Source organism: Aptenodytes patagonicus, chromosome 4, assembly GCF_965638725.1.
Source record: "Aptenodytes patagonicus chromosome 4, bAptPat1.pri.cur, whole genome shotgun sequence".
In the NCBI taxonomy this organism is placed as follows: Eukaryota; Metazoa; Chordata; class Aves; order Sphenisciformes; family Spheniscidae; genus Aptenodytes; species Aptenodytes patagonicus.
The window spans coordinates 68,200,945-68,212,064 of NC_134952.1; the positions used below are offsets into that span (position 1 = coordinate 68,200,945).

An 11,120-nucleotide genomic window follows, 5' to 3' on the forward strand; every position below is an offset into this window, starting at 1 on the left:
CGCAAGCAAAGCAAAACAAGGAATTCATTCACTACTTCCCATCGGCAGGCAGGTGTTCAGCCATCCCCAGGAAAGCAGGGCTCCATCACGTGTAACAGTGAATGTCCATTTGAGTATCTGAATGCCCCCCCCCCCTTCCTCCTTCTTCCCCCAGCTTTATATGCTGAGCATGACGTCATATGGTGTGGAATATCCCTTTGGTCAGTTGGGGTCAGCTGTCCCGGCTGTGTCCCCTCCCAACTTTCTGTGCACCCCCAGCCTGCTCGCTGGTGGGGTGGGGTGAGAGGCAGAAAAGGCCTTGACTCTGTGTAAGCACTGCTCAGCAGTAACAAAAACATCCCTGTGTTATCAACACTGGTTTCAGCACAAACCCAAAACACAGCCCCATACTAGCTACTATGAAGAAAATTAACTCTATCTCAGCCAAAACCTGCACAAACCCTTAGGACAATTTTTTCCACAATTATATGCTAAACTTTTTATGGATGCACCTAGCTAGTGACTTCGTGTGTGTGTGTTGGTTAAGAACGTAATTATTATTTCCTCCTACAAAAAATGAACAGAAGGTAATTTAGTCATTATTCTGGGTGCATAATATTAGGCATTCAAGTTTGGAAAGTCCCTGACCACTTGCTTTGAAGTTTATTGATCTGCATAAGACTTCGGTAATATTTAAATCATCCTCTGATAATAATTTATATATAAATAAACCTGACAGCATCCCATGCATGAGAATACCTTTCTAAACACAGAGTGCCCCTAGCATCTCAAAGATTTTACATAAGCTTCAGTACATGAAGTCACCCATCACTTCAGAGTAACCTCTTCAGTACAGCCTGTCCAGCTGTGTGCAAAAGAGTTAAATTCTAGCCATCAGCACTACAAGGTACCTCAAAACTCACCATCATTGAGCATGTTCAGAGTTATCCTTTCAAACTCAAAAAGAATGCACTTCCTAGACCATTAAAAAAAACAACAAATGCACACAAGACAATTCAAAGTTAAACCTCAGGGCTGAAGCTTAAATTAACAAAGTTAAAAAAAAACCCACAAAACCCCCTCAAAATTAAGGCTATTCAGAAACAGGCTCTCCAACTTGAAATAAATTAATTGCTTTACATAAAGAAGTACAGGTAGAGAACAAAAGATCCTTTTGCTAGAGGATTTACCATAGAAGAGTCTCAATATGGTATGCTAGCTTTGTCTTTTACGGACACATATCACTAGAGAATATCTTCTTCATACTACCATGAAATGCAATCTACTATCTGTCAGAGCTGTACTACAACACCCTTTAGGACAGCAGAAATTGTCCCTTTATAAAATTTTCAGTCAGTAATAATCCAAAAGGATCTTTATTTCTTTAAAATAGCAGTGTAAAACTCTTTGCCTTCTACTAGTTCCCTTGCTTGATGCATGAATAAAATAATTTCTTGATTATCTGAATAGGTTGCAATACTGTTTACTACAGATTTCTTTTTATTATTCCTTTTCCTTTAAGCAGAGGCCTTAGTTTTCTTTTTCTGATGAAAAAAATAGGAAGTGCTTTCAACATAAAACAATGTAATACCTTAAAAGAACGAATTTCAAATAACTTGTTTCAACTGCATTTAGCCAAGCCTTAAGTTGAAGCACAAACTATTTTACCTTTTCAAAAAAAAAAAAGTATCTGGCAAAACTGATTGCAAAATTTCCTATAATTGGCAGATACAGGAATGACTAATTACTTGAGAACTGTAGTATATTACAGATTGTTTAGTAAGCATTCTAAATTCCATGCCTGTTTTCTTATACTAGTCATATAAACTATACTTAGTAACACAGCTTTTACATGGAAAACAGATTTTACTACTACACCTGCAAGGCAGGCACATATGGCAAGATTAGGGCAAGGACTGTAAGTGAGAAAACACATGCATTGAGTGACTTGCTTGGTTCATGACTTAAAAGGTAAGGGATGAAGTTTTTACTCTATTGAAATTACCACTTAAGCTTCTAATGATTTCACCACAGCCAGGACTTCACCCCCAGTTTCTAAGTTCTATTGAGAACCTTGCAAAACACCAAAAAAATGCTAGAAACAGAATATAATTAGGAAACCAATTGCTGCTTTCTGCCTAAAGAATGATTTTCTAGTAATGAGTTAAACATTGATTTGTTTGGTTTAACAGGGGTATACAATTGATTATTCAACAGAAGAAAATATTTAAGGAAGAAAAAAAATGGCAGGGGTAAGTTAAATCACACCTATAAAGTTCACTACAGGAAACTTTCCTACAGAATGGTGTATTCAAAAAGCATGCCTAAGAAAATACCACCCTTTGATGAGCAAGCATTAATTTTTGAGCACTGTGCCATTGTTTAAATTGTTATTTTAGCCATCCTCCGAAGTAGAAAATGCATTTACATATGTCTGTTTGGACGCAACTTTAAGTCATTTGTGAGAGTGTTATCTCTCTTCTACGTTATATTTTGTAGGTAAAAACCTGAATGTGTAATGATATATATAATATTTGCTCACAGCTTTAATGTATGACCTGATTTTAAATCTGCTTGGGATTAATTCGTGTGTAAAGACACACTTCTGATAATCTCTACACCCTCCCAGAAAACCAATATTTGTAAAAATGTAACATACAGCACTTCATTTTTGGGGGGTTTAAACAAGTCAAATTGATTTCAAACACTGTTAACAAAGTAACAGATAACTTCACAGTTAAAATCACATACGTAAGTTTGGCTGTTTCACTAACTGCCTTCAATGAGATTTTTCATGTGTCTAACCTAAATACACATAATCTCAATTACTAAGAAAATATTTTCTGAGACTTCAGTGGCATTTTGATAGGGCTGTAGCTTTTTTTGGTCACTTGTACATCTACCAGCCCTAGAAAGTTGACACAACTCCATAAATAGGCATAAACAATACTTCAAATATTTACATTGCTGACTTCAATATGGTCAATTTTATGGTTTGAAGGCCCACTTTCCATTTACAGTCTTGAAACTTTTTAAAGCTAATGCATACTAGCCTTAACTGGCACATAGTCACTGCAGTTACATTACTGGAAATAAATAGTCTTTAGCTTACAACATTAGCATTAACATGAATCAGCTCCCTAGTTTTCAGACCAGATCGTGAAGTTAGTCACTAATATTACATTGAGATTTGCAGGTAAAGAAGTAAACTATAGACTAATTTAGTAGAAAGATCTATTAAGCAATACTTTCTTCTTCTTTTTTAATGCAGAAAAAAAATGCAAGAATTACAGACGTAGGTTACAGCTGGGACTCTGAACCCAGCCAAACTATTCTACAGCAGAAAGCTTAACCAGGCTGCAGAGCAGTTTTGGCAGAAGTATGAAACCTCCTTGTAAGTTGGCATTATAATTTCAACAGAGCATATGGGCCATCCATCCGACACTTCATGACAGTACCCAGAACAATCTAAAGTGTCAATTCTTCCACAAAGAAATGCTGCTACCACCAAAAATTCCTCAAATGGGGCATATGCTAATTTAAAAGGAGTAACATCTGCTGATATTTTGGGTCACAATATAACCAACAAATGGAGTAAGTTTACTTCTGATTCTCTATGTCTTATTAACATTAGAAAAACAACTAAAAGACATGAAATATTGCCTATTAACAAGGAAACATTACCTGCCTCTAAATAATTTACCTGTACTGCATTAATAACCAGATGCACTATCCATAAAGCAAGACCTGTGTGTGTCCAGGGTGTATACAGTTTAAGCACACCGTAGAAGGATTCCAGTTTCAGAGAGCTAACAGGCTAAACATAATACTCACCATTCCCTCACAACAGTAAAATACACGATTAACACAGAGAATGGGTAAGAGAGAAAACAAGACTACATTGGTCAATCTGACTGACAAATAGCAATAGACCATCAGTTGCCTAAATACTGTTTTGCTTACTTAAAAACTCATCTACTAAGGTTTTCTTTTGTCATCTGTTTCTTCAACACCATTATTCACAGGAAATGTGTTTAGCTCACCTTTCAAGATATAAATGCAGGGATAAAGAGAGTAGGGTGTACGTGAACTCTCCAAAATTCAGCCATGCAATTTTAGGTACTGATAGGAAAAGAAGGATGTATCCTGCCCTTTTGTATCACAAGTGTGCATCACTTGCAACTATGTGCAGTTTTGAGGAAACACAGCTGCCTGACAACTTGGGGTTCTTCACAGCACAAGTTTTGTGCTAGGCATTTAACAAATAGCCTAGAAACATTCAGACTTTTTGTCCTTAAAAGAGAGACTACTAAAGAAAGACTTGTAGATATTTCATTTTCCTTAGCATTAGGTTAAAAAACAAACTGTGGATATACCATGTAGTGGGTAAGGAAGAAATTAAGCGTACAACACTCAAAAATCCAGAGTCAGGATATTCGAAACAAAAGTCTCTGAACAGGGTTTTCTGGCTTGATTTTTGCAAGGTGTTAACAAGCACTAACTACTATCTCCCGAGAGTCACATAAAGCATTAAATGACACTGCATAACAGAATGATATAGCTAACACAGGTAAAAACATCCCTACAGAAAGAAAACTGTTAGCCTCCATATTTTTTAAATGTGTGCTCTCCTGTGAAGCAAATTGGATAGGGCAGCTTTCTAGGTACATTTCAACTATCCATCTCACATTCCTCAGCTTCTTTTGGTAGAACTTATTAGTTTCAAGGGTGCCAAAAGCTGCTTATTCAGTATAGCACAGTAGTTATTAGGGCTACTAACCTTCTAACTTTAGGAATCACAGCAGAGTACCCTTTTTGTGTTCTGTAACACAAAGCCAAGCAGATTTCCAGAACAGTATATTTACGGCATGTGTAAAAGGACTGATCTAAAAATAAAACAACCCCTTTTATGAAGGATTAAGTTATTTAGATCTCTTTTTCCTTCCTTTCTTTCACAGAACTTCCTCATCAGTTTCTTACGATTCCTTCACTTTCATGTCACCTCCAATAACCCTGTATAAGTCACAATCTTTCCTCATCTACAGCATTTAAGTTTCCCATGAACTCTTTAAAACCTGGGATGACAACCAGGATTTTATCAGATGACTAATTACTCCTAGTTCTCTTTTGACTTTATTTAATCAGGAGGTTCAGATGACAGCTTCCTACAAGCTTTCACAGAATCACAGAACAGCTGAGGCTGGAAAGGACCTCTGGAGGTCATCTGGTCCAACCCCATGCTCAGGCAGGGTTGCTTTCAGAAGAAAGTTAAGCCCACCTGGTATCAAACCCGCCTAATACCACATGCCTCCTCCACAGTAAGTAAATAACTCTTTTCAGGTAAATAACATTTCTCCTGTCCCTGAAACTAGGAGATGCACAGTGGTGGAAGTATTTTATTTTGCTTTGATGGGAAGTTAGCTAACAATTACATCCGTATTTCACATCCACACCCCATTGCTCCAGGACTTTGCAACTACAATGATTTGAACATATATTTGGAAGCATATGCTTTTAATGTTTTTTTTATCCTTCCTTTTTACCCTTCCTTGTTAAACCTGCTACATTTGCCTCTTTTTAAAGCATTACAGCTTTTGGCTTTAGCACAGGAAGGTAATCATACCTTTTGGAAGAAGCAAAAATACAAACTGCCTACTTGGTGTTACCATCTGTTTGCCCTGACAAGAGAAAAGATATTCTTGACCTAATATAACAGTGTGCATCAACTAGAATCACAGGCACTTAAACAGGATTAAAAAGTAATATGCAGTAACAATAACAATGATCTAAGGCAGAAAATACTTGGATTGTTCAATACCTCATTTCAAAAACATTCTTTTACTCTGTATTAGTGTGGCAGAGCCCATTTCTTTAAAGCAGGTATTGTCCATGCATAAGGACTGCCCTGCTCAGAACCTTCCCACCTCCTGCTCAAAGACTTCCCTACAGGTGCCTGTTGATTGTCTGCACAACTGTGCAGACAAAACTACTGACATTTTATAAAGGACTGTATTAATTAAGCATTGTAGTTGAAAGAACAAAGACTCTTAACAATGCTTCCTACCTAGGGAACTAGGAAAATTCCCTATCACATGCCAAATCAACATAACTTTTCTTGCCAGGAATAGAGTCTACACTTGGTTTCCTCTCCCAAAATCCAACAATGTCTCCCAACTTTGCAGCAGACCTTAACAATCAGGATTCTCCACGTCTTTCACTACCAAGACAATGAAAGCACAGGATAGCGAGACAGAGCATGACTGACATCAGTGTAAAACAAACCTCAGCACTAAAGAACTGCACGGTTCTTACTATTACCATTGTGTCATGCTTTAGGAAGCTTACATTTTTAAAGAAAACGGAAGGATTTGGATAAACACTTAATTAGTTAACTTTGGTAGAGAATAAAAATGAAACTATTATTCCATTAATGCTACTGAAGGGAAAATGTAAAATTATACATGGAATCTCCTATTCAAAAGTAAAAAGCAGTGTAATGTCTGATAGTAAAGTTGAAAGAAAGAAAACTATAAGAAAGTCATAATATTCCCAGTCCCCATCCCTCTCTGGATCTGTCTGCTCAAACAAGATCAGGAGCAGACAATGAAATTCTTCACTCCTCCCATTCTAAGAAAGCAATGAAAACTGTCAAACTCATGAGCCATAACGTTCCCTAATCTAATCTACAGGGGCTGGGAATATAAATGATATTTGCCTAAGGCTCATCCAGCAGAGCATGCTTTCTGACTTTCATATCCAGTTAAGAAAAGCAATATGCTTAAAATGGAGCTTGTCAATTTTTGATTAATAAACGTGATCTGATCAAATTTTTAACTGACTCAACCTGTAACAGTAATATTTGAAATCTACGGTATGTCTGTGCATTAGCTATTTTCCTCTTAAAAATGATAAATGGAAAAACAGATTGCAAAATACAGCGAAACCCCAAAAAGCATTCATCAGCAACTCAATTCAGCTAGTTTGGACTGTTATGATACAGAATTTGATACTGCCAGCTTTTATACCCCAGATATTGACCTGATAAACAGCAAACAGGCCTTAAAGAGCTTGCCTGCACTGAGGCATGTCAATATCCAAGAGCTACACAAACAGAGGCTCGAGTTGAGGGAGGTTTAATGCAGATCTTGCTGGCTTGGCAAGGGTGGCTGAGCACTCACCTTCTGCTCACTTCATAGAGCTGCCACTACTGAACCTGAACTGCTGTGATTCCATGTACCAGTTCAACAACACTAATGATGTGCAAACAGACTAGTCAATTAGTTATTGCATCAAGTAGCCATGTTCAGTGTGGTGTTCAGCCTGTAGCTGGCAGGCACAACAGCACTTAAATTTTATTTTCCTTTCTGAAAATTAAAAAGCAATACAACAAAACACCATTCAAAACTACTTCTGGTGCTACTGCAGTTCAAGCTTCAGGATATCACCGATGTTCAAGTATTTATTCTAGAGCAGAAATTCAAGCTTTCTGTGCTGGAACTACAAGAAATACAGAAAATAAAAACAAATCAGGTCCTCATCCAGCATCTCAAGAACAAAACAGCTGGCAAAGAGTTCAGATAATTTCAAGGAATGATGGATTCACTACTTGTTTGCTTTCTTCCCGCCCCTGTATATGCTTTTCTTTCTCTGTATGGTGATTAGACTTACACTGGTAAAGTTTTTGGCATGCTAATTGGAGAACATACTAATCCAATTATGATGCTACAGGATTTTCTTAAGATTCTTGAGAGTTGTATTGGTCATGGATAGATGACTAAGTAATTGGGACTCTTTTTTTCCCCCTTTTATTTTACTGAGAAAGCATGGAAGTGGCATTTCAATTGTGACATTCGTTTTGCTTTATTCTTCCAGTAAAGAGCAATGACAAAGGTCACTCTTTCAATGAGTATTTGAAAAGACAGGAAGTAACTTTTTGCTTTCAGTTATTAACTTAAATAGAGTTGTGAGAGTATACACTGCATTTATACTGTTGTCCCACAAGTCATTTTGTCTTTGTTTTAAGCCATAAAAGCTTAAGATTATTCTTTCCGCAACATTTCAAAAGTCACCCCGAGTTATTAGTTTATCCAATTTTTGCTTCATCTCATTTCCCTACCATCCCCACTCCAGCATCTCATTTTTTTTTAGCTATCTCTAAATTAATCACCGAATCATGGAAAAGTTTTTTGTTGATTTCACATTTATTTTATTACCACAGAGTCAGCATTTCACTCTGCAATCATTTCACATTTCCTCTGTTTTGACTGTGGAACAGCCTTATGGTAGATCACATGATGGGGAAAGTCCTCAGGCACTATGTTACTAGTATGAAGTGCGCTTTTATGCATATTATTTTTGAGTGAGACCCCCTTGATACAGTAAATGCTGTAGCCTGTCCCTTCCTCTTGCATGTTCTGGAGTGGCTGGTCCCTAACTCACAGTGCCTTTACTGGTGGATTATATAACGGTCATCAGATTCCCTTTCTCATCAAATTCTCCAGATGTGATTCAGCACTGCTTTGAAAAGGCAAGTTTCCAATTCAAAGCTTAAAGAACACACAGCTGAAAGCCTAAAAAGGAGGAGGCATTAGAAGACCTACAAACAGTACTTCTTCATTAATGCAAATCAGCTACACCTGGCATATAGAGTCACTGGGTGGAAGACTGCAGTGGTTGATGTATTAGATACCTGAGGAGAAGCATCAAGTGCAAATTGATTATGAACCTCACAGCATACATAACATAACCACTACATTTGAAAGGTTGATTCATGTAATGCTGAATTTAAACTGTATTTTAAGACATCATGAGAGAACATGGGGGAAGTCTGCTCCTTGTTCTGGTAATTATCATTCCCTACAAACAAGAGGCATATGTTTAATTCAGAAAAAAAAGTACTTTTAGCCCCATTTTGAGTAGTAGTCAAGCGCTGCTCTGCTCAGATTTGCAAGGTCTACGTAACCTTAGCAGCTAAGTCCCATTATCAAAAGCTACTTAGGGACAATTCTGAAAAGCATCTGATTCTAGAAAATGCTTTTGGAAGTCAGACAAGGTAAATAATTCCCCTTATGAATATGGACTCTGATCACATTTGAAAATGGGACTTTACACCAGTCTGTTTTAATAAGTAATAGGGTATAAATATCCCTTTTCACAGCACAAGGGCTTTCTCTCGGAAAGCTTAAGCCACTGTGAAGCATCAATGACAGTGTAATAACTGTTAAGAGAACTAAATTACAGCATTTCCCTCGCCTACAAATAGACATGACTGAAAGGTAGCCAAGAACTTTACTATGGTTCTTGTAGATGAAAAGAGCACCTGCTGCTTAACTACCATTAGAGTCAACCCCCATGTATGCAGACAGCACTCATATGGGTGGTTGGAGAAGTGGACAGTCCACACCGGGAAAATGAGGCCTATCACACCTCACAGCAGCAGCAGGCAACCCCGGCCCACTTGCCCTCAGTGGCTCCACAGCTGCCGATTTTCAGCAAGGCGACCTCTCTCAGCTTTGACCAGGGTAGCGAGCGGAAAGCCCACCCCAGGGAGAGCCTGCAGCCCACCACCAGGCCCCATGCCACCTCCTACTGGACCTCAACATGCCAGGGCAGAACCACCCACGGCCTGCACCCTGCTTGGCCCTGGCCTACTGGAGCACCCTCACCTTCCACCAGCTCATCCAGGCTGGTGAGCTTCTTGCTGCCATCGATGGTGTAGATGGTCCGGACACCCTGGGGCAGGTTCACGTTGTCTGACAGGGACCGGGTAAGCTCGACGAGGAGGGCTTCGAAGGAGCGGAAGCGGTCAGTAGAGATGGCATACACCAAGCCCTTGAAGTACCTGTCCCCGTTGCGGTAGAAGCGGGCTTTCCGGGCTTTCTTCTCCGAGCTGAGAGCTTGCAGGGTCCGCGTCCGGTAGAGGCTGCAGTGGGCGCTGTGCGCCGGGCTGGGGATCAGCCCGTTGCCCCGCGGTCCCGCGCCGCCGGAGCCGGTGCCGCCGCGGCGCGGCCCGGCGCGCTGCTGCCTCTTGTCCCGCTCCTCGAAGTGCTCCAGCTCGATGCTCCGGTTGCTCGCCATGGGGAGCTGCCTGCCCGCCCTCCCAGCTCCTCTGGGACCCAGGCCGGCTACGGACTGCTAAGCCTGTCCCCGCGTTTCCAAGGGCTCCAGTCACCTAATTCAGCATCGCGCCCGGCCTCCCTCGCCGGGAGGGCTGCGGGTGACCGCGGCGCCCGACCTGCCCCACAACCGCAGCCCCAGCTACCGCTAGCTCCGCCGTTACCAGCTGCTCCGCCCGCAGTCGCGCACAAAAGCATCCCTCATGCCTTAACTCGGCGGCTACAGGCAATGCCGGGGAGGGAGCGAGCGGAGGGCGGGAGGCTCGGGGGAGCCCCACGGCCGCGCCCCCGCGCCGTTCCCATGCAGGCTCGCACAATGCGGAGGATACCGTGCGCGCAGGTCCTCTCCTCAGCCTCCTCTCTGCTGACTCCGCCGGAGAGAGGGGGTGGGGACGGAGTGTGTATTCCGCCAGCTGCCGGCCGGCTCCGGCTTTGGTCGCGGCGCGGAGGCACCAGGACCCCTGCGGCGCCAACGGCCACCACGCAGCGTGGGGAGCGGCGCAACCTCCCGGATCCTCGGCGGGCAAGAGCGCTGCTAGCGCCCGCCTCAGAAAAAAAACAACCGCAGCGGATCCGGCGGGAGGAGCGAGCTGCGGCCCGGCCGCCCGCGGTGCCGGCGGTGAAGCGGTGTGCGGGCGGGGCTGCTGCCGGGCCTTAGAGCCGGGCGGGCGGCGCGGCCGCTGTGAGGGCGGACGCGAGGAGGGGCGGGGGCGGCGCCATCTCAGCTCGAGGCGGGCGCGGTAGCGCCGCTGTCCCCAACGGTGGCGGGGACGGGCGTTGAGCGGGATGAGAGCTGCGTTGGTGACACGGCCGGCTCCTCGGCGGGGCTCAGGTGATGAAGGGAAAGGGGTTCTTCTAGGGAAGGAGAATGATTTTTGGGGATGCAGCTTTCCCGCAGGGGCAACTCTGTCCCTCTCGCGGCGGCTCTGACAGGACCGGTCCATCGAACCGCCACCCCCTCAGTGGAGCTGCCTGCTAGCCCTCTCCTGGACTTACTTTGACTCAGTTACTAGGTTAAAACGCTAA

At 42.1% G+C, this 11,120-nt stretch overlaps 1 protein-coding gene across 5 annotated transcripts in view; it reads right to left on the reverse strand.

Moving 5' to 3' along the window:
* DCLK2 (doublecortin like kinase 2) overlaps window positions 1-10,706 on the reverse strand; it is a 91,644-nt gene extending 80,938 nt beyond the window's left edge. For all 5 annotated transcript variants that reach the window (XR_012995218.1, XR_012995216.1, XR_012995217.1 and 2 more), the window contains exon 1: window positions 9,645-10,706. Coding sequence is in view for 2 of the 5 variants with exons in the window: in XM_076337086.1 (XP_076193201.1) it covers window positions 9,645-10,056 (412 nt within the window). In the remaining 3 variants the exon portion in view is untranslated. The remainder of the gene's footprint in view (window positions 1-9,644) is intronic.
* Window positions 10,707-11,120: the final 414 nt, after the last annotated feature.